The 22,778-nt window shown below is 58.7% G+C and overlaps 1 protein-coding gene across 1 annotated transcript in view; it reads left to right on the forward strand.

The window, feature by feature from the left end:
- The first annotated feature begins 419 nt into the window (after nt 1-419).
- ANPEP (aminopeptidase Ey) overlaps nt 420-22,778 on the forward strand; it is a 28,872-nt gene continuing 6,513 nt past the window's right edge. Inside the window, 13 exon segments of the mRNA XM_005300662.5 lie at nt 420-550; nt 4,984-5,108; nt 5,111-5,353; nt 5,356-5,737; nt 7,177-7,319; nt 8,136-8,272; nt 8,357-8,483; nt 17,315-17,469; nt 18,197-18,310; nt 18,783-18,926; nt 19,025-19,090; nt 21,476-21,541; nt 22,321-22,493. Coding sequence (XP_005300719.2) covers nt 5,072-5,108; nt 5,111-5,353; nt 5,356-5,737; nt 7,177-7,319; nt 8,136-8,272; nt 8,357-8,483; nt 17,315-17,469; nt 18,197-18,310; nt 18,783-18,926; nt 19,025-19,090; nt 21,476-21,541; nt 22,321-22,493 — 1,787 coding nt within the window. The 5' untranslated portion in view covers nt 420-550; nt 4,984-5,071.

Genomic DNA, 22,778 nt, shown 5'->3' on the forward strand with positions numbered 1-22,778 from the left:
TCCAGGCACCAGCTTGTCAAGCAGGTGCCTGGGGCGGCCACTCCGGAGAGAGGCGGCACGTCCAGCTATTCGGCGGACGGTCCCTGGGGAGCAGCGGGGGGGAGGCACCGTCCCTGGGCAGGGGGACTCCAGCACCACAAGGTCTGTGTGTCAGAATCCGATGTCCAGCCTCCATCTCGGGCCCCCGCTCAGCAACATGGGCACTGCCCAGGCCGTGGAGCCGATGCATGGCACATCCCTCAGTGCAGGGCTCTGCCAGCCGTGCCAGGCCCGCTCACGCTGTGAGCTTCCCCAGGGCAGTGCCCTGTTGGCAGCCGAGCCTGCCTGGGGCTGGCCAGCAGTGCAGGGGTTAAGGTGGTGAGTGTGGTTCAGGTCCTTACTTCCCCTGGAGCACTGGGAGGAAACTTTCTTTTGCTGCTGGTTTGGGGCCAGCTGAGGGGAGGAGGCAGATTCTGCAGCCCTGTGGATCCACATCCCTGCTTGGGCCAGGACTGGAGGCAGCAGCCCCTGTGAAGCTTGGAGCGCGCACCCTGGGGATGAAGCCCCAAAGGTGAGTGGGAGCCTCCTGCTATGGCTGTCCCTGCTTCTCCACACCCCCTGCACCCTCCTATGCACCCCACCCCCTGCGCCCCCCCAATCCATATCCCCTGCACAGCCCCTATGCACACCCCTCCCACCCCCTGTGCCCCCCCACAATCCATATCCCCTGCACAACCCCTATGCATCCCACACCCTGCGCCCCCCCACAATCCGTATCCCCTGCACAGCCCCTATGCACACCCCTCCCACCCCCTGCACTCCCCCACAATCCATATCCCCTGCACAGCCCCTATGCACACCCCTCCCACATCCTGCACACCCCCACAATCCATACCCCCTGCACACCCCCTATGCACCCCACACCCTGTGCCCCCCCACAATCCATATCCCTTGCACACCCCCTATGCACCCCACACCCACAGCCTGCACTTCCTCCTACACACACCATGCACCCTGCACAGCCTGTAAATCCCCTACACCCCCCCGAACACCCTCTTACGCACACGTCATACCCCCTGTACAGCCTGTACACCCCCTATATACACCATATACCCTGTGCACACACCCTACACCCCTGTACGCACACCCTGTACATCCCCAGGCACACCCCTGCATACCCCTTACAGACATACACCCGGCATACCCTGTCCATTTCTCTTTCACACACACCATATACCTTGCACACCCCACATGCCCCTTGCCACACATACATCCCCTTACACCCACCCACTCACACATCCCATACCTTCCTCTCCACCCTACCCACTCCTACACCCTGCGCACCCATACACACCATAACCCTGCACAGCCCCTACACATACACACACCCTATACACACCTTGTACACCCCCTACATGCTGGACACACGCTTACACCCCATCCATCCTGCACACCACATAGGCACCCCCTACACACACACAGCCTACACAGCTCCAACCCCTGCACACGAGCGCTTTCACCCAGCGCCTTCTCCCTTGGAAAGGGTGGGGCAGAATAGGGTCAAGTGTTTGGGGCTGATGGGGGGGGGCAACCCACAAACAGCAAGTGATCCGTGGGTGGGGGGGGGTGTCCTTGCCCCTGACACAGACCAGTGGGTTAGGCTTTTCCCTGCACTTTGGCAACACTTGTTGAATTCATCCTGCCAGTAAAGTTTCTTTGAATGGAACTGTGCGGGGTGGGGAGCAAGGGTGTGTGTGACAGAGGGGTGGGGATTGTTCTGTGTCAACAAGTTGTTGGAGGTGTTTGTGTGAGCTGGCTGGGAGGGCTGGGGGTGGTGTGAGCTGAGGGGGATGGGGGGCTGGCCTGGGTGTGCGAGCTGGGGGTGGGGGGGCTGGACTGAGCGTGCGAGCTGGGAGAATGTGGGGGGCTGGCCTGGGCGTGGGAGCTGGAGGGGTGGGAATCTGGACTGGGTGTGCAAGCTGGGGGTGGGGGGCTAGCCTGGGTGTGCGAGCTGGGAGAATGTGGGGGGCTGGCCTGGGCGTGTGAGTTGGGGGGGGGGCTGGACTGAGTGTGTGAGTTGGAGGGTGGGCCTGTGGGTCCTCACCCTTCCCAGCCCCAAGGATCGACTCCAGAGATCGCTCCGGCCAGGGCTATTTGCAGCCTAACCTTGCTTCTGTCCCCACAGCTAATCTGTGGCGTGAGCTCCATGCCTGCGGAAACATCTGGGGCTGGTCCCCGGGCTGGGGGAGCTGGGGCTGCGGCAAGGGGGCAGAGAGCTGCTTCCCAGCTGGTGGGGGGTCGTGATATTTTGCATCTGGAAACTGTCAGTGTCTTTTGCCAAAGCAAATCTCCCCCCCGTCTGAACACGTCTTTCCAGCCTGCGCTCGGCTCCCGGCTCCCGGCGTGGGAACCGCTGCAGGGGCCCTTCGCGTCCAGCCCGGCTGCTGGGAATGGCCACACTGCGCCAGGCTGGGCAGCGGGCTCCGGGAGAGCCTGGCGGAGGGGCAGGCCATGGGTGTGGCTCCGCCATGCAGCAGATAGCCAGGGGAAGCTGGGAATGTCCCCCCTCCCCCCCCCCCAGCATCGGTTGGTTCATTCACAGAGCTGCCGTCTGCCCAAGCCAAGCTGCAGGCTGGGGGCTGGCCCAGGAGTGCCGGGGCTGCATGCGTTTGCCCTGCTCTTCAAAGTGCAATGTTTGCTCCACACAACGTCCTCTCCAAAGTCCTGCTGGCCCTGCACTGAGGTCTGGGCCCACTCGCTCCCCACTGCCAGCTGCCCCAGGACCTCAGTGCACTCTCTGGGGTGGCTCCAGCAGGGCCCAGAATGGAGGGGCGCCCCCGGCTGCCTGGCCCCACGCCCTGCACTGTTCTGAAGGCTGGGTCGTGCTGCTGTCCTAGAGCTCAGACAGGGTCGCTAAGCACCCCGGCTTCCCAGTGAGAGCTGCCTCGCAGACACGCCCCACACGACTTCCCAGCTCCCACACCTGGGCCCCATGCTGCAGGCTCAGGCTGTGGGGCACCGGGAACCGAGCGGTTTCCGCTGAGGAGGTGGACAGCGCATTGCTCCATGGCGTGGGTGCTTGGCCTGTCTCTGCAGGTCCAGCAGCAGCCACTCAAGTTCCTTCACCTACAGACCTGCCTAGGCCTGCTCTGGGCACTCTGGGCGCTGAGGCTGGGAGCGTGCTCCTTGGCTTGGCTTCTCTCTGCCCGGGCCCCTGGCTGGCACTGAAATGTGGGAACTGAGAACGCACTTCCGGGAGCCCTCGTTCAGGGCCTCTGCAAGTTATTCGCTCCCCCGATAAGCTGATAAAGTTTATTACACGATGCAGCAGATCATGGACTTTGTAAGCCTGGCAGGTGGCTGGCAGATCCCGCAGCCCCCACACCTGTCAGCTCCACTGCAGCCGGCAGAGGCTGTACCCCCAGGATCCCCCATGTCAGGCTCCCAGAGCAGGCCAGGGCTCCTGGCGTCATGGTGGGTGAGACGCTGGCCTGAGCCCGCCCATTCAGTGTGGGCAGGTGTGCACACCCAAATGCACACCAGCCAGGGAGGTGCACACACCAACATCCTGACAATGCCTTGTGCTTTTCCTGTGCCTCCCACCCCGCGAGCGCGAGGTGCTTTGCAAACAGCCGGGCGGTGGCCTGAGCGCTGCTGAGGTAGGTGGCTGTAGAATCCCAGGGCTGGAAAGCCCTCGAGAAGCCACCAAGTACATCTCCCTGCGCTGAGGCTGGCCCAAGAAAACCTAGACCAGCCCTGACAGGGGTTTGTCCAACCTGCTCTTCAAACCTTCCCGGGATGGGGATTGCACAACCTCCATTGGCAGCCTGTTCCGGAGCACAATGATCCCTGTCCTCTTTAGAACAGCCCTTTGCAGATGGGCAGGCTGTTCTTAGCTCCCCTCGCAGCTAAACATGCCCAGTTTTTAACCACTCCTCACAGGGCAGATTTCCCAAACCTTGTGCCATTTTCGTTGCTCTCCTCTGGGCGTGCTCCACTTTCTCCACATCTTTCCTAAAGCTTGGTTCCCAGACCTGGACACAGCTTCACTAGTGCTGAGTAGAGTGGGCCAGTGACCTCCTGTGTCTTATATATGGCACTGTGGATGTGCCTGTGAACATGTCACATAGGGGAAACTGAGGCACAGAGAGGCTAACGGGACCCTGGAATGGGGTTACCTCAGGAGGTGGTGGAATCTCCATCCTTAGAGGTTTTTAAGGTCAGGCTTGACAGAGCCCTGGCTGGGATGATATACTTGGGGATTGGTCCTGCTTTGAGCAGGGGGTTGGACTGGATGCAGGGCTGGCTCCAGGCACCAGCTTGACAAGCAGGTGCTTGGGGTGGCCGCTCCGGAGGGGGGCGGCACGTCCAGCTATCCGGCGGAGGGTCCCTCATTCCGACTCAGAGTGAAGGACCTCCCGCCGAATTGCTGCCGCAGATCGCGATCGCAGCTTTTTTTGGGGGAGGGAGAGGGGGGGCTGCTTGGGGCGGCAAAAACCCTTGAGCCAGCCCTGACTGGATGACCTCCTGAGGTCCCTTCCAACCCTGATATTCTATGAGTCTATGACCCACGGTCCCATAGCAAGCCAGAGATGGGTCTAGAACCCTGGAGTTCTGATTCCCAGACCTGCCTGCTTTATCCATGAGCACCCACTCCCCTCCCAGATTGAGGGTAGAACCCAGGAGTCCTGAGTCCAGGCCCCTGCTCTAACCAGTAGCCTCTCCTCCTAGGGCTGGGGAGAGAACCCAGGAGTCCTGCCTCCAGGCCCCTGCTCTAACCAGTAGCCCCCACTTTCACATGTGGTGGGAGACCAGTGCTGGTCCTTTTGGAAGGAGACTGATCCTGTTGCTTTCCCCCAGACAGGCGCTATCACAGACGCCCTGTTTCCCATTAACTTCCTCTTGGAGCGGGGTGGGGGCGCGAGGAGCTTGTCCCAGATGCTGCGAAGCTGCAGTGACCTTTGTGAGCCTCCCAGCCATTTAATACTTCACCCATTAACCCAGAGCTGACAGCCCCTTGGGAGCCGGATAAAAGGCTGCGGTGAGCCTGGCACTGCTACTTGCCCTGCGTCTCCCTCGCCAGCAGCGCACCATGGCAGCCGGCTTCTTCATCAGCAAGACCCTGGGCATCGTGGCATAATCCTGGGCCTGGGCGCCGTGGCCACCATCATCGCCCTCTCCGTCGTGTACTCGCAGGAGAAGGAAAAAAATGCAGCGACTTTGCTGCCCAGCATCTCTTCCACCGCGGCCACCACTCCCAGCAAGGCCACCCCGGCCACCACTCCCAGCAAGGCCACCCCGGCCAACGTGACCAGCACACCCCCCTGGCCACCACGGCCGCCCCCGCCCAATCCCTGGAACAACTTCAGACTCCCCAGTCCCTGATCCCGGAGCACTACGCCGTGACCCTGCAGCCCTTCCTGACCCCGGACGCCTCCGGCCTCTACATCTTCAAAGGAAACAGCACCGTGAGCTTCTCCTGCCAGAGTGCCACCAACCTCATTCTGCTCCACAGCAAGCAGCTCAACTACACAGAGCAGAACGGCTTCCTGGTCTCGCTGCAGGGGGTGAGTGGCTCCAGCCCCCCGCCCATCACAAAGACCTGGCTGGAGACCCAGACCCAGTACCTGGTGGTGCAGCTCCAGGGGCAGCTGGAGAAAGGCAAGAGCTACGAGCTAGTCAGCAGCTTCACAGGGGAGCTGGCCGATGACCTGGCTGGCTTCTACCGCAGCGAGTATGTGGAGGATGGAGTGACCAGGTATGGCCCCGGGGGGGCAACCGGCTAGTGGGGGGCAAGGGAAGGGGCAAAACTGCAGCAGAATTTGGGGTGACCCGCAGCACCCGGGGGCGTGCCAGCTGCCCAGGGTTCCCTAGGCATGGGGCTGGCTGCAGCTGTGGGGGCAGAAGCAATGTAAATGCCTGAGGGGCAGGGTGTCCCCACGCCCCCCAAGTCCAGCTCCCCCCATACACTGCCACGGACCCATACCGTGTGCAGGAGGGGAGCTGCAAGATACTTTGGGGCTGGGGACCCCCAGGGCCGCCGAGAGTGGGTTCGGGCCCCGGTGAAATTTTTTTTTCGGGCCCCCCAGCAAGGGCAGACCGGCTAAACAGGGCCGATGGGGTGGGGGGGGAAGCCGGGCCCCGAGCCCCTTTCCGGACCACCGGGCCCCGGTAAGGTGACGAGAGGGGGGGAAGCCAAGCCCTGGGTCCCCTTCCAGACCGCCAGGCCCTGGTAATTTGTACTGGCATCCCCCCCCCCGTCAGCCCTGGGCACCCCCCTCCTATGGACTGAGTACGCCAGTCTGACAGCAGCTGCTGGTGCCGGCTAAAGCCAGGTGAAATTTGGAAATCCTACAAGCTGCAGCTGGCAGCCTGGAGCCCCAGACCCCCCACCCACATCCCTAATGTCACTGGGGGGAGCTCTTTGGGGTACGGTCGCCTCTCCTGCTGTCTGTGCCCTTCCTCCCATTCCCCCTCCCTCCCGGGCCCAGCCTGCCTGGCTGGGTCCTTCCTCCCTCCCATTCCCCCTGCCCCAGGCTGGGTCCTTCCTCCCCCGCAATTCCCCCTCCCCCAGGCTGGGTCCTTCCCCGTCCCCCAGCCCAGCCTGCCTGGCCCTTCCTCCCTCCCATTCCCCCTGCCCCAGACTGGGCTCTTCCTCCCCCGCAATTCCCCCCTTCTCCCCCCCCCCCCAGCCCAGCCTGTCTGGCCCTTCCTCCCCCCCATTCCTCCTCCCCCGGGCTGGGTCCTTCCTCCCCCCCATTCTCCCTCCCTCCTGGGCCGGGTCCTTCCTCCCCGCATTCCCCCTCCTCCCCCCCCAGCCCAGCCTGCCTGGCTCTTCCTCCCCCCCATCCCCCCTCTCCCCGGCCGGGTCCTTCCTCCCGCCATTCCCCCTCCCCGGGGGCTCTCTCTCCCTGGGTGGCTAATGCCCAGCCAGCCGGGGCTAACAGTGCTGGCCAGGCCCAGTGCAGGGCAGGCAGGGTCTGCAGCTCCCCTCCCCAGCCCGCAGCGCTGTGTGGTTCCAGGCTGGGGCTCGCCTGTGCAGACAGACCCCGCCGGGGCTCAGGGCCAGCCCAGGTGTGAGCAGCCCCCTTGGGGCGCCAGCGGCAGGAGGTCTGGGGAGTCCTGGGCCCGCCTGCGGGACCCCCAAGCCGTGGCTGCCGGGGGTGGCAGGGCTGAGCGGGCTGCCTTTGCTTGCAGGGTCGTGGCCACCACGCAGATGCAGGCTCCCGACGCGCGGAAAGCCTTCCCCTGCTTCGACGAGCCCGCCATGAAGGCCAACTTCACGGTCACGCTGATTCACAGCCCCAGCCACACGGCGCTGTCCAACATGCCTGTGCAGAGTGAGTGAGCCGGGGCCGCGGCAGCTCTGGGAACAGGGTGCCCTGCGCCAGCAGCCTCCACCCTGCCTCCTGCCCCTCCCCACGGGCTGCGCCCACTGGGCTTCCTTGGCCCCCCACAGCTCCAGCAGGGCCTGGGCTGAGTCTGCACCCGGGCCCCCTGGGGATGTTCCCTGGCTGGCCGGGTCACTGGGCGAGATGGGGCCGAGCACTGAGCGCACACGGGGCCCCCGGGGGCAGGGGGAGCAGCCAGCAGAGAAGAGGAAGGGGCTGGGAAGTAGGGAGTGGGATGAACTCACACGTGGGCTCCCCTGAGCCTGATGCCCACACGCAGCCCCACAACGTGGCCAGGCAGCCCCCCCTGAGAGCCCCTCCGCTCATCACAGGTTTGGGGCAGCTCTGCTTGAGCTCGGCTGCCTGCACTTGCCGTGGCCGTGTGGGGGCAGAGGGACCGGAGCCCTCGTCCCCCCAGGGATGGGAGAAGGGGGTGCAGGGGGAGAAGCATGAGGGAAGCAAAGCAGGAAACCAAACTGGTGTTAGGGGGACTCCAGCTCTGCCCCACGCTGGTGGCTGGGACCAGTGCCGGAGAGATCTGGGGGGGGGGAGGGCAAGGAGAGGGCCACGCAAGGGGCCCACTCCCCAGCCATGCCAGGGGACTGCAGCCCTGCTTCGGGGGCTGGAAGGAGCCAGGCTGCCGGGGAGTGAGCTACATGCCTGCTATGGGGGAGGAAGGGGCTCCCAGGAGAGCACTGCGTCCTGCTCTGGGGTGGGGATGGAGGAGCATGAGCCTTGATGATGGAGCTGTGGCTCTTCTTTCAGGCTCCGTGCAGCAGACCATCGATGGCACCACCTGGAACATCACTAAATTCGAGACCACCCCCAAGATGTCCACATACCTGCTGGCCTTCATCGTCAGCCAGTTTGAGGCAGTGCAGGCCATGCAGGACGAAGTGCTGGTAGGGAGCAGGACAGGGTGGGGGCGGTTTGGCTCGGCTGTGGGGTAGGGGAGCCTTGACTGAGCCTCGAGTCTCCTCTTGCAGATCCGGATCTGGGGCCGGCCAAAGGCCATCGCAGACGGGCAAGGGGACTATGCACTCAACGTGACCGGGCCCATCCTCAAGTTCTTTGAAAACCATTACAACACGTCATACCCACTGCCCAAGTCTGGTGAGTGCCAGGGCAAAAAGCCGTGTTCTGCTGGGCTGTCCTGTGGTGGGAGCGGGGGGTTCTGTGCTCTCCCGTGGGGATGGGGGGTTCCCAGCTCTCCCGTGGGGATGGGGGGTTCCCAGCTCTCCTGTGGGGATGGGGGGTTCCCTGCTCTCCCGTGGGAATGGGGGGTTCCCAGCTCTCTCGTGGGAATGGGGGGTTCTGTGCTCTCCTGTGGGAATGGGGGTTCCCAGCTCTCCCGTGGGAATGGGGGGGTTCCCTGCTCTCCTGTGGGAATGGGGGGTTCCCAGCTCTCTCGTGGGGATGAGGGGTTCTGTGCTCTCCCGTGGGAATGGGAAGGTGTCAAGCTGCCGGCAGGGACTCAAGAGCGTGGGGACCAACCTCAGGGCAGGCTGGTAGGAATCAGGGCACAAACCCCAGACAGGCGGGGAGTTCTGTACCTAGATTGCACCAGCCAGTTATCGAGTGTAAACCCCTCCGGCACTGTGACAGCCGGAACATGGAGCTACGGACAGTCCCCGTGGGTGCTCCGATCCGCCTCACCACCCAGGTGAGCCTGCCTGTGTGGTAGATGGGCCCTTACACCAAGGATCCCAGCAATGTTCAGGCTACTCCCAGTCCCAAAGGACCAGTCACTTACCCCAGGGCAGTTGCACCTCAGATCTCCCACCACAGACAGCACTTGTAGCCAATTCGATAATAAACTCCATACCGACATATTAATAGGAAAAAGAAACCAGAGAGTTATTTTCAAGGTTAAAGCAAGTAAACATAGATACACCAATGAATTACAATCTTAAGTTTCAAAAGGTAATAGAAGCTTCTATAATCAGTAAGCTCGAGATGTGCTTTAGGGCTAACCCTGGCTAAGCAGCTGGGGATCCCTTGCTTATGCCTAGAAACCTTGCTCCCCAGAGCCCAAGCAGCCCAGAGATCCAGTTCCTCCTTGTTCAGGGTTTTTATTCCCCTTCTCTCTCGTGCTCTGAGCTGTGAACTCAGCTGACGGGAGGAATCCACTTGCATGACTCGTTTTCATGGGGGGATAAGAGGGACAGTAACCAACAGTCTTTTGTCCTCTTTAATGTTTCACTCTCCTCCGTCTGCTGTCAATGGCCCGTCCCTGCTGGGGAGGATGTGACCCCTGCTGGGGGGGGGGGGGGTCAGTCCTTTGCTCTAGTTAATGTCTCTCTCCTGACTGGTCATTTGCAGTCACAGGAGCTCAGGATGCAAACGCTCAGATAGCCCCGTGCAGTATTGTAAGTGCAGTCGGTGCTGCAGCCGCTCACAAGCATTCCAGAACCATTCCAGAACGTCTACATGCTAGACACATCTCATCGTTCTAACGCCTGTTTTACAACCCCCCCAGCTTGTACCTGTCAGCGTGCACCTGAGACACGGGCACCGTGGCATGAGCTGGCACCTGGGCTGCCAGCATCACTCTCCCAATGCCCAGATGGGGTCAGAAGGGGTGTCTCTGGCACTCCCGAATAAGCCTCAGGGTCCCCCTTTTCCTACAAGGCATCAGGATTATTTCCAGCTCTTACTCCTGAAGAGCTAGACTCCAGCGTACTCGTCTGGAATTGGTCCCTTTGGCCCGCTGCAGACCCAGATTAGCAGGGTGCGGCCTGTTAAAACCAGGCTTAAATCTTCTCTTAAACAGATAAGGCTTAAGTTGTTGAATAGCCCAAACAATGGCCCAGGATTTCCTCTCACTGCCGGCACAGTCCTGTTCAATGGGGTCAGTTATTTACCCAGGAAGATGATGGGGGCCCCTTGTCCCCCGCCCCAGCCTGCATTAGCATGTGCCTAGCTGTCACGGAGTCCCCGGGCGATGCTCTGGAACTGCTCCCCACAAAACCAGTCAGGACTTTGGGGAGCCTCCTCTCCCTTGGAGCAGACTGTCTTTGGGGCAAGAAGTTCACACAGCTTCACCTCCTGGGTGTCTCCTGGGAGCCCTCAGCATATGCCCCTCCGTGCGCTTCCCACAGCGAGTCCGCCCAGGCGGGATCCTGGGGAAGCCAAAGGCTCCTGCACCCCCACTTCGCAGTCAGACGTGACTCTCAGCCAGCCAGTAAAACAGAGGTTTATTAGATGACAGGAACACGGTCTAAAACAGAGCTTGTAGGTCCAGCGAACGGGACCCCTCGGCCGGGTCCATTATGGGGTTCAGAGAGCCAGACACCCACGTCCGCCCTCACTCCTAGTCCCCAGGTAGCTCCAACTCTCAAACCCCTTCCAGCCCCTCCTTCTCTTGGCTTTGTCTCTTTTCTGGGCCAGGAGGTCACCTGATCTCTTTGTTCACCTTTAGCTATTTCCTTGCATGGGGGAAGGGCCCTGGCCATTTGTTGCCAGGAGACAGAGTGTCAGTGATTTATGCACACTGGCCTTTATCCCACCCCCTAGAGACTTAAGAAATGCATAGGGGAAACTGAGGCACCCACACAGTATTCAGAGGAAACATTAAGAACAGTCCCACTTCGTCACACTAGCTCAGTGTTCGACGTCAGGGCACAGCTGAAATCAAGGCTGGCAAAACTGGCTCTTTAGACAAAGCCTCTTTGATGTCCTTTAAGCCTTTCTCCCAGGCCTGTCCCTAGCAGCCAGGCTGGCTGCCCCTTTTTGGTAAGGTCTGTTGTGGGGGCCACAAATCCCCTTTGCAAACCTCCGGTGATAGCTGGCCAGACTGAGCAAAGATTGGCCCTGCTGCTTGGTTTGTAGGTCTGGCCATAAGAGCCTCGAATCAAATCTAGGGGTCCCTTCATTTGTCTCCCATAAAGAAGATCAAAGAGGGCAAGCCCTGTAGATTCCTGGGGTGCATTCCTGTATGTGAATAACAAATAAGGGAGCAACACATCCCAGTCATTCTCCTGCTGGGTAACACACATCCTCAGCCTAGACATCAATGTCCCACTGAATCTTTCTACCAGCCCATCTGTCTCTGGATGATGGGGGGGAGGAGGGGCAGCCTTTACGTGTCTCCCTCCACACAGCTCCCATCACTTTCTGAAAACTACAGACATGAAATTTGCACCATGGTCTGACAAGATTTCCCCGGGAAAACCTACTCTGCTAAAATGGGGATTAGGGCAGTAGCCACGGTTTCAGCTTCTGCGATAGACGAAGCTGTGGCTTCTGGGTGCCTGGTGGCAGAATCCACCACAACCAGTAGATGTGTCTTCCCATTCCTGGAAGGGCTGGGTAGGGGTCCCACAATGTCTGCAGACACTCTGGCAACACCTCCTTAATGACGGGCAATGGCTGCAAAGATGCTGCGCAGGGTCCCTTTAACCTCTGACGCGTCTGACGTAAGACACGACTCTTACAGGGATTTTTTACTGTCTCACACATGTGAGGCCAATAGCAATTCTGTCCGGGCCTCTCACAGGCTCTCTTCACTCCTGAGTGTTCGGCAAAGGGACAGTCGTGACCCACCTGAAGCACCTCTGCCCTGTGCTTATAGGCACAGATACCTGTTTGCAAACCTCCCCAGGACTCCTCTTTTCCCTTGTGGGAGCCTCCCTGGACAGTAACCACCTCCTAGGAAAGAGTGACCCTTTCCTTCCCTGGCTGGGGCGTGACTGTGAGCCGCATTCCTCTCCTTGGCCAGGGAAGGCACAGCCTGTTGAGCCCCCATAACGGCCTTTGGGGTCTCCCTGAAGTTAAGAGCAAAGCAATGGTGTCTCCAAACCCCGCTGTGCTGCCCCTGATCTCTAAGCTGGGCTTTGCTGCTCTAGCCTCCAGTCCTGGGCCGCTCGCAAACAGCCTCCAGCACGCAAGTCACTCCCCACATGGACTGTGAGCCTGCTGCAGCCAGCCACCCCTTGGCTCTTACCAGCCGGGTTTGTATCGCAGGGTGACCCTGGATTTCCCCCCAGGGACTGCCCAGCCCTCTCCTGGAAGTACAAGCTATACGAAGTCTGTGGTTTTATTAATAGAAAGGACAATGCACAAATCCTCAGGCTGCCAAACCCCAGATTTATTCTGGAGCTTCCAGGAATTAAAGACGAATCTTTAATTCAAGATTAGGACGTGATGAAATTTCCAGGAATCCGTCCAACCCAAATTGGCAAACCTACAAATCCTGTTATCCCAAATGCAGTTTGCCAAACACTTCAGTTCAAACACACTGGATTAGTTCAAACAATAAAACCAGTTTATTAGCTACAGAGAGGGCGATTTTAAGTGAATACAAGTAATGAACCATACAAGTCAGAACTAGTTACAAGAAAACTGAAGATAAAGCACAGCTAAGGACTAACTCAGCAAACTAGGGGAAATTCAACGCCAAGGTTTTCTCACCACATGCTCTCAACAGTCTTGCTGGCCAAACTTCTTAGGCAAGGAGCTCTTCCTCAGCGAAATGGCGGCTTCCTTTGTCCCTTCCGGTGCAGTGACTCATTGGGCGGGGGGGGGGGGGGGGGGGAGGGGTACACTGTGTTGTCTGCCCCTGCTTTTTATAGTTCTTTCCCCCCTCTGAGAAGCATTTCCAGCTGGGAACGAACAGCAGGCAGGCTGTGTGGATGGGAAACCCAGGCTGTATCTTTGCTAAGATGTAGGTTTTTCGCCCCTGCCCCCTTTCCTGCCAAGGACTGGCCAGGTAGCAGGTAAGGGCCCATTGGCCTTGTTTACGGCTGGCTGAGGCATCACCTGGCCCTTTGTCTCTGAGGAACTGGTCTGGCTCCTCCCCAGCCTTGGAACATGTGTTAGGCCATGTCTACACTGCACTTTCATCATTAAACTTTTGTCGCTTAAAAACACCCCCATGAACGACAAAAGTTTTACCGAGGAAAAGCGCCGGTGCGGACAGCGCTGGGTGGGTGGAAGCCGCGCTCCCATCAACGGGGCTACCGGCCCTCGCTGGGGGTGGGCGTATTTTGTCCCGGCGGAGTGGCTGCAGAGGCACAGCCGCTCTGGGTAAGGTGTGCTGTGGTAACAGCAGACAGTGGCATCTTCCCGTATTTGACCAGGAAATGGGGAGTTTTCAAGCGATACCTCCCCAGGCAGCCTTTGTACAAAGCTGGTTACAAGCGTGGGTGGGGCACCTTCTGCCACACCCTGTACTCCCGGCTGACAAAGGGCTGAGGGCGTCCGCCCCCCGGCAGCCCTCCCTGCTGTCCACAGACAAGCCAGGCGAGGCAGAGCCGTGCTCTTCCTGGCGTGAGTTACGCTATTAGTCTGCCTGGGAGTGTCTAGAGGCTCCTGATCTCGTCAAGGCTCAGTGGGGAGCAGATCCGAATGCCCACAACACGATCTCCCTTACAGCCCTCGCACTGCAGGTGGAGCTCGGCCAGAGTGCAGTGCCGGGGGACGCAGCCAAAGCTGGTTCACGTACGTTTTCACCAGGAGGCCTGTCTTCCTCCCATGCTCAGCTTTCCTTGACCAAAGTGACCTGGGACACGGGGTCCCTCCAGCCTGGGCAGCGTAGGCCATTCACCCTGGCATTTTAATCAATGCTGCACCACCCTCCCCAGGCTCAGTCCTAATACAGTTCACCGGGATTCCCTGTGGCTCACCGCTGGGGCATTGGGAGTGGTGTTCACTGCCGCAGGTGGGGCGTGGATCAGGGGGTGACCTTGTTTTGGGCTGGTTGGTTTTAGATGGCCGGGAGGCCCACAGGGATGTCAGCCTGCCTGCCTGCCTTCCCCTTTGCTCCGCGCTCTAAACCCTGGGCTGCCTTGGGGTTTTATCAAAGTTGGGGTTAGGTTTATTTCCAGTCCCCTCTTAAGCTGGGTGATGGGGATTTCCCTTCCCCTGGGATTTCCCGCCCCCCGGGCCCTTGATTCAACATATTCATCCACTATTTCTGCAGCCTCTAAAACCGTGGCTGGTTTTGGTCCCAGATGATCACCTTTGCAGATGACCCAAAACTGGGAGGAGTGGTTGATAGGCTGGAGGGTAGGGATAGGATACAGAGGGACCTAGACAAATTAGAGGATTGGGCCAAAAGAAATCTGATGAGGTTCAACAAGGACAAGTGCAGAGTCCTGCCCTTAGGACGGAAGAATCCCATGCGCTGCTACAGACTAGGGACCGAATGGGTAGGCAGCAGTTCTGCAGAAAAGGACCTAGGGGTCACAGTGACGAGAAGCTGGATATGAGTCGACAGTGTGCTCTTGTTGCCAAGAAGGCTAACAGCATTTTGGGCTGTATAAGTAGGAGCACTGCCAGCAGATCGAGGGACGTGATCATTCCCCTCTATTCGACATTGGTGAGGGCTCATCTGGAGTACTGTGTCCAGTTTTGGGCCCCCCACTACAAGAAGGATGTGGAAAAATTGAAAAGAGTCCAGCGGAGGGCAATAAAAATGATTAGGGGGCTGGAGCACATGACTTATGAGGAGAGGCTGAGGGAACTGAGATTGTTTAGTCTGCAGAAGAGAAGAATGAGGGGGGATTTGATAGCTGCTTTCAACTACCTGAAGGGGGTTCCAAAGAGGATGGATCTAGACTGTTCTCAGTGGTGGCAGATGACAGAACAAGGAGCAATGGTCTCAAGTTGCAGTGGGGGAGGTCCAGGTTGGATATTAGGAAAAACTATTTCACTAGGAGGGTGGTGAAGCACTGGAATGGGTTATCTAGGGAGGTGGTGGAATCTCCTTCCTTAGAGGTTTTTAAGGTCAGGCTTGACAAAGCCCTGGCTGGGATGATTTAGTTGGGGTTGGTCCTGCTTTGAGCAGGGGGTTGGACTAGATACCTCCTGAGGTCCCTTCCAACCCTGATATTCTATGATTCTTTACCTCATCTGTAACTACACTAAACAATTGCTCCGGAGCCATCCGATCAAAGATTTTCCATAATCACCTTCAGCCCCTCCCTCATTGTCCATTTTCTCATAAAATGACACATGTTATCTGCATATTCCACACGAGTGACATTGTCAAACACTCTGAGGTTTCTCCACTTCAATCGATGGGGCTCAGGGGAAATCTTACACCTTTTCAATACGTTTGCTTTACATTCCTGGTACACGTACCTCACCCTCCTCCATCTCATGAAAGACTTGTCTGGCTTCCCCTGTTCCTCTGGTTCAGAGGAGAGGCGGCTGCTTCTCTGCTGGGATATTGCGCATCCCACATCGTCTCCCAAGGCCGACAGGAATCCTTTTATGCATCTGTCTGGGTCTCAATGGGGCAGGCTTGCTCCCCCTCCCTCGTGTCATGGCGAGGGCACTCCCTGGACGAGGACGAACGTCTATCAGCCTCCTGTGCGCCGTCTGCTCAGCTCCTTCATTTGCGATAACTGCTGCTGTTTGTTCCCTGTGTCTTTGGTGGCTTTCTCCTCCGCTGCCTGGGCTGCTTGGTCTCTGATCCGCAGTTCCGCCGGCAGTCTCTGGGGGTCGCTGTCTCCCTGGGCTCCCAGGTGCTGCAATCGGGCCAGTTCCAAGCTGAGGTTCCTCTGTGGCAGGTGGGTCTTCTCCTCCCCTGGGCACCAGATCAGGAGCAAAGCTCTCAGCTCTGGAACTGGGGCTTTCGATGGATCGGACATGCCCCTCTGCAGACTTGGCTGGCCAGGGGCTTTTCTCACAAGCCAGCAGAGCCTGTGGCTCACTCATGGGGTCAGTTCTTTAACCTTTACAAGGCTCACTGTTGAGTTTAAATTTTAACAGCACTGGGGTTCTAATCTACGAGCTTAATCGACCTCTGGTATGTGAATCCTGTCAAGCTGTCTGCAGGGACTCAAGAACGTGGGGACCAATCTCAGGGCAGGCTGGTAGGAATCAGGGCACAAACCCCAGATGGGCGGGGAGTTCTGTACCTAGATTGCACCAGCCAGTTATCGAGTGTAAACTCCTCCGGCACTGTGACAGCCGGAACATGGAGCCACGGACAGTCCCCGTGGGTGCTCCGATCCGCCTCACCACCCAGGTGAGCCTGCCTGTGTGGTAGATGGGCCCTTACACCAAGGATCCCAGCAATGTTCAGGCTACTCCCAGTCCCAAAGGACCAGTCACTTACCCCAGGGCAGTTGCACCTCAGATCTCCCACCACAGACGGCACTTGTAGCCAATTCAATAATAAACTCCATACCGACATATTAATAGGAAAAAGAAACCAGAGAGTTATTTTCAAGGTTAAAGCAAGTAAACATAGATACACCAATGAGTTACACTCTTAAATTCAAAAGGTAATAGAAGCTTCTATAATCAGCAAGCTGTATTTGTGCTTTAGGGCTAACCCTGGCTAAGTAGCTGGGGCTAGAACCCTTGCCCCCAGAGTCCAAGCAGCACAGAGATCCAGTTCTTTCTTGTGATGGTTTTTAACCCCTCCTGCCACGTGCCCTGGACTGGGCAGTCCGCTAATGGGAGGAATCCACTTGCATGCCTCGTCTTCACAGGGGGCGGGGGGCGGGCTGAACAACACAGGGCTGTTGTCCTCTTTATCGTCCCACAACAGTCCCGGTGTCAACTGCCCATCCCTGCTGGGCAGGATGCGACCCTGCTGTTGGGGGTCAGCCCTTCCCACTGGTTAGTCTCTCCTGTCTGGTGATCTACACAGTCACAGGGGCTCACAATGCACCCGCTCAGCTATTCCCTGACAACATGGGAGCCAGCTGCTTGGAGTGAGCTGCAGCCACTCACTGTCCTTATCACTCTCCTACCTGTTGTAACCGTACTAACGCCCGGCTGAGCCAGACCGATCCCAGCTATGTTATTTGTCCATGTTCAGTGAGGCATGGAGACCTTGGCATGAACTGGCCCCGGTGGGCCAGCACCACAGGGGGGCCTGTGGTCTCCCATGGGGGTGGGGGGTTCTGGGCTGTCCCATGGAGGTGGGGGCTTTCATGCTCTCCGGGGGGGTGCAACCCTGCTAACGAGGCCTGTACCTCTCCCAGACCAGGTTGCCCTTCCAGACTTCAACGCAGGTGCCATGGAGAACTGGGGGCTGGTGACGTACCGGGAGAACTCGCTGCTCTACGACCCTCTCTTCTCCTCCATCGGCAACAAAGAGAGAGTGGTGACGGTGATCGCTCATGAGCTTGCCCACCAGGTACCCAGTGTATCCCCCCCTCTGCCTCCCTGCCTGCCCTCAGCTGGGTGTAGAGAGACTGAAGGGCTGACACTAGTCCGGGGTTCCCTGGGATTGGGGCTCCCTGGCTGTGTGTGTTGGCGGGGGATGACTCTGTCCTGGGGCTCCCTGGGCTTGGGGTTTCCCTGGCTGTGTGTTGGGGCGGGGGGCTCTGTCCTGGAGCTCCCTGGGCATGGGGGCTCCCTGGCTTTGTGTGTTGGGGGGCTGTAGCTTGGGATTCCCTAGGATCGGGGCTCCCTGGCTGTGTGTGGAGGGGTGGGGGCTCTGTCATGGGGCTCCCTGGGTGCGGGGGTTCCCTGGCTTTGTGTGTCGGGGGGGCTCTGTCCCAGGGCTCCCTGGGCGTGGGGGCTCCCTGGCTCTGTGTGTCGGGGGGGCTCTGTCCCAGGGCTCCCTGGGCGTGGGGGCTCCCTGGCTCTGTGTGTCGGGGGGCTCTGTCCTGGGGCTCCCTGGGCATGGGGGCTCTCTGGCTTTGTGTGTTGGGGGGCTGTAGCTTGGGGTTCCCTAGGATCGGGGCTCCCTGGCTCTGTGTGTCGGGGGGGCTCTGTCCCGGGGCTCCCTGGCTGTGTGTGGAGGGGTGGGGGCTCTGTCCCAGGGCTCCCTGGGCGTGGGGGCTCCCTGGCTCTGTGTGTCGGGAGGGCTCTGTCCCGGGGCTCCCTGGCTGACCCTCCCCGTCTCACTCTCTCCGCAGTGGTTTGGGAACCTGGTGACCCTGCGCTGGTGGAACGACCTGTGGCTGAACGAGGGCTTTGCCTCCTACGTGGAGTACCTGGGGGCGGACTCAGCTGAGCCTTCCTGGCACATCGTGAGTAGCCCCAGCAGGAGGCGCTACCCAGCGGGCTGCAGCGGCAGGAGGCGCGTGGGAACTGGCACGCCAAGGTGGCAGGCTTCGGTCCAAGCAGGGTCACCTGCGGCCCTGCAGGAAGGAGCTGCGTGCTCCCGGGGAGGGGGCCCTGCTCTCCGGCTGGCTGCAGCCTTTCCTGGCGCTGGGACCGGGGGATGGAGGCCAGGGGGTCTCTGTCGTCCCTCCGGAGGGGCAGTGTGGAGCTGCCGGCAGCAGTGAGCGAGCGCTGCTTGCCGGGGCAGCTCCTGGTGCTGCTGGGTGGGGAGGAAGTAGCCCCCATCCTGCAGGTGGGTGAGAACGCGGGCGGGAAGGGAAGAGACGGCACCGTGTCCGGGCTGGCGGCAGTCCCCACACGCCCACGGAGGGCCGGTCGGTGGCTGGGTGCTGAGGGCCGGCACCGCCCCGGGCAGGCTGTAACCTTGTGCCTTTGCAGAAAGACCTGATAGTGCAGAGTGAGATGTACCGCGTGATGAAGGTCGACGCGCTGGCCTCCTCGCACCCGCTCTCCTTCCTGGAGAACGAGATCAACACACCGGCGCAGATCAGCGAGGTCTTCGACGCCATCGCCTACAGCAAGGTGAGGGACCCCCCTGGGGACTGCCTGGGGTTGGCAGCAGCCCCTCCTGGGAAGCTGCTCGGACCCTCGCTCAGCGCCTCTCTCTGATCTCCCTGCAGGGGGCGTCGGTGCTGCGGATGCTCTCGGAGTTCCTCACCGAGGACAGCTTCAAGAAGGGGCTGCAGGTGAGGCCCTGGCGGGGCTGCGAGCCGAGCAGAGGGCTTGGCCGGACGCGTCCTGCATGGCTCCTGCTCCGAGGCCGGCGTCGGCCTGGGCTCCCTTGGGAGGGCGCTCTGCCTTAGGGGGAACCTGCCAAGCCTCCCCACACTCTGGCAGCGCTCCCCAGACCCGCGACCAGTCTGCAGGAGGCAGTGCAGGAGGGGCAGAGGAGTGGGTAGTGCCTGAGGCAATGGATGGTGCTGGGGGAGTGCCCACTTCACACACGCAATGCCCTGCGCAGCGTGAGTTACATGCCCGCTCTGTGCCAGTGCACAGGCTGCAGGACCGGGGCAGCCCCTGGCTACAAAGACTGGCAGTTCAGTCAAGCTTTGGCTCGGAGGTCCCTGGTTCAATCGAGCGTTGGCCAGCATGGCAGCCGTCATGCCCATGGTGGCCGTGCCTGGGGAAGGGCCCAGCCTGTACACTCGTTCCCATGGTCTCAGTGCAGCGCCTGGAGGCATGGCCCTGCGGTGCCCACGCCCGCCCAAACACCCTGCAGGGGAAGCGTGTGGGCGAGCAGCAGGGAGGGCTCTGCTGCTGGGAGCATTGGCCTCTGCCTTTGAGAGCCGTGCCCAGAAAGTCTGGGGCTTTGCTCAGTGCAATGCCTCTGCCTTCGCCTGGCAGCGGGGGAGCAGATGTACTCTTGGGGAGGCGGCTCCTCTGGTGAGACCTGGCTCTGGGATCCCCATCTCATCCCAAGCGAATAAGAACATCAGAACGGCCAGACTGGGTCAGACCAAAGGTCCATGTAGCCCAGTGCCCTGTCTACCGACAGTGGCCAATGCCAGGTGCCCCAGAGGGAGTGAACCTAACAGGCAATGATCAAGTGATCTCTCTCCTGCCATCCATCTCCATCCTCTGACAAACAGAGGCTAGGGACACCATCCCTGCCCATCCTGGCTAATAGCCATTGATGGACCTATCCTCCATGAATTAATCTAGTTCTTTTTTGAACCCTGTTATAGTCTTGGCCTTCACAACATCCTCTGGCAAGGAGTTCCGCAGGTTGACTGTGCGTTGTGTGAAGAAATACTTCCTTTTGTTTGTTTTAAACCTGCTGCCTATTAATTTCATTTGGTGGCCCCTAGTTCTTGTGTTACGAGGAGTAAATAACACTTCTTTATTTAATTTCTCCACACCAGTCATGATTTTATAGACCTCTATCATATCCCCCCTTAGTCATCTCTTTTCCAAGCTGAAAAGTCCCAGTCTTATTAATCTCTCCTCATATGGAAGCTGTTCCATACCCCTAATCATTTTTGTTGCCCTTTTCTGAACCTTTTCCAATTCCAATATATCTTTTTTGAGATGGAGCAACCACATCTGCATGCAGTATTCAAGATGTGGGTGTACCATGGATTTATATAGAGGCAATATGATATTTTCTGTCTTATTATCTATCCCTTTCTTAATGATTCCCAACATCCTGTTTGCTTTTTTGACTGCTGCTGCACATTGAGTGGATGTTTTCAGAGAACTATCCACAATGACTCCAAGATCTCTTTCTTGAGTGGTAACAGCCAATTTAGACCCCATCATTGTATATGTATAGTTGGGATTATTCTTTCTAATGTGCATTACTTTGCATTTATCAATATTGAATTTCATCTGCCATTTTGTTGTCCAGTCACCCAGTTTTATGAGATCCTTTTGTAGCTCTTCGCAATCTGCCTGGGACTAAACTATCTTGAGTAGTTTTGTATCATCTGCAAATTTTGCCACCTCACTATTTACCCCTTTTTCCAGATCATTTATGGATATGTTGAATAGGACTGGGCCCAGTACAGACCCCTGGGGGACATCACTATTTACCTCTCTCCATTCTGAAAACTGACCATTTATTCCTACCCTTTGTTTCCTATCTATTAACCAGTTACCAGTCCATGAGAGCGCCTTCCCTCTTATCCCATGACAGCTTACTTTGCTTAAGAGCTTTTGGTGACGGACCTTGTCAAGGGCTTTCTGAAAATCTAAGTACACTATATCCACTGGCTCCCCCTTGTCCACATGCTTGTTGATCCCCTTCAAAGAATTCTAGTAGATTGGTGAGGTATGATTTCCCTTTACAAAAACCATGTTGACTATTGCCCAACAAATTATGTTCATGTCTGTGTCTGACAATCTTGTTCTTTAGTAATAGTTTCAACCGGTTTGCCTGATACTGAAGTCTGGCTCACTGCCTATAATTGCCGGGATCACCTCTGGAGCCCTTTTTAAAAATTGGCGTCACATTAGTTATTCTCCAGTCATTTGGTACAGAAGCTGATTTAAATGATAGGTTACAGATGACAGTTAGTAATTCTGCAATTTCGCATTTGAGTTCCTTCTTCCCTTTCCCTGTGTTTTCACAGTCCTACCTCCACGCCTTCAGCTACGGAAACACGGTCTACGACGATCTGTGGACTCATTTGCAAAAGGTACGAAGCTCCTCCCACCGGCTGGAGGAGCATGACCAGGGCTGGGTTTCTGTTGCATGGCACTTAGTGTAAGAAGCCTGTTATGGTCAGGGACAGGGGGGCTGTGGCCCACCCAGCCATGATGAAACTGAAATTCAGGTCCCGCAGCCACTGTCCCTCTGCCCCTTTGGCACATAGGCTCCATTTGCACAACACGCTCCCACACAGGGCACAGTGCTGGCTGCATGCCTGGGCCCAGCAGGCACATGGGTGGACTCGGCGCACGGCTCTGCTGGGCACAGGAGAGGAATCGGTGCCGTTCCCTGGCAGGGGCCTGATGGGCACTTGTCTTGCCTTGTCCGTGCTGCACGAACACGGAGGATGGCATGGCTCCTGCCCCAGAGAGCGCCCGATCCTGCCAGCCCTTGCGCCGGGCTCATGTGAGCAGCACCTGGGAACCCTGCTGAGACCAGCCGGGACGACCGTAAGATACTGTTCTTTCAAGAGCTGGTGAACGGCGTCCTCGTCGCTGGGGGAGGCTGGCGTGACGCCGCCGGTGACTCTGCCAGAGCTCTAGACAGGCGGTGAGGGGGGAGCATCCATGTCACAGCACGTGAAGCAGCTGTGGGGGTTCGACCCAACCTCCCAAACACCCAGCTCTGGGCACTTCTCTCTGCCCCCAAAGGTGCCCTGTAGAAGGGCAGGGGGTGGGGGCGGAGCCGGGACTCCCTGGCCTAGCCTCTGCGGGAGCCGATCTGCAGAGAACAGCAGGCAATAGCCCCTTACCGCCCCCTGCACAGGTGGTGGATGAAGACAAAATTCAGCTCCCCACCACTATCAAAGGCGTCATGGATCGCTGGACACTGCAGATGGGCTTCCCCGTGGTGACTGTGAACACGAAATCTGGCTCCATTAGCCAGAGGCACTTCTTACTGGACACCGAATCCATTGTCGAGCGGCCCTCGGCGTTCAAGTGAGTGATCGAGCGGCCCTTTCTGCCCCCCGAGGTCCCACGCTGGAGAGGCCGGCTGTCCTAAGGGCAGTGGGGCGTGAGCCCCTCCCCTGCCACCACAGAGCCCCACGGCAGTGCCTCTCGGAGGGGGCCTCTGCGGGATCGTGGCCAGGGCTGCACTGCGGCACCCCCAGGTAGAGACCTTGTGGTGCTGGGTCCCCTGGAGCCCCATGGGCCTTCTGCCTCCGAGAGCCCAGAGGCCCGAGGCCAGCCCTATTCCTCTGTGCTCTTTGCAGGGCCCTCCCC

This window comes from Chrysemys picta, chromosome 10 (assembly GCF_011386835.1).
Source record: "Chrysemys picta bellii isolate R12L10 chromosome 10, ASM1138683v2, whole genome shotgun sequence".
In the NCBI taxonomy this organism is placed as follows: domain Eukaryota; kingdom Metazoa; phylum Chordata; order Testudines; family Emydidae; genus Chrysemys; species Chrysemys picta.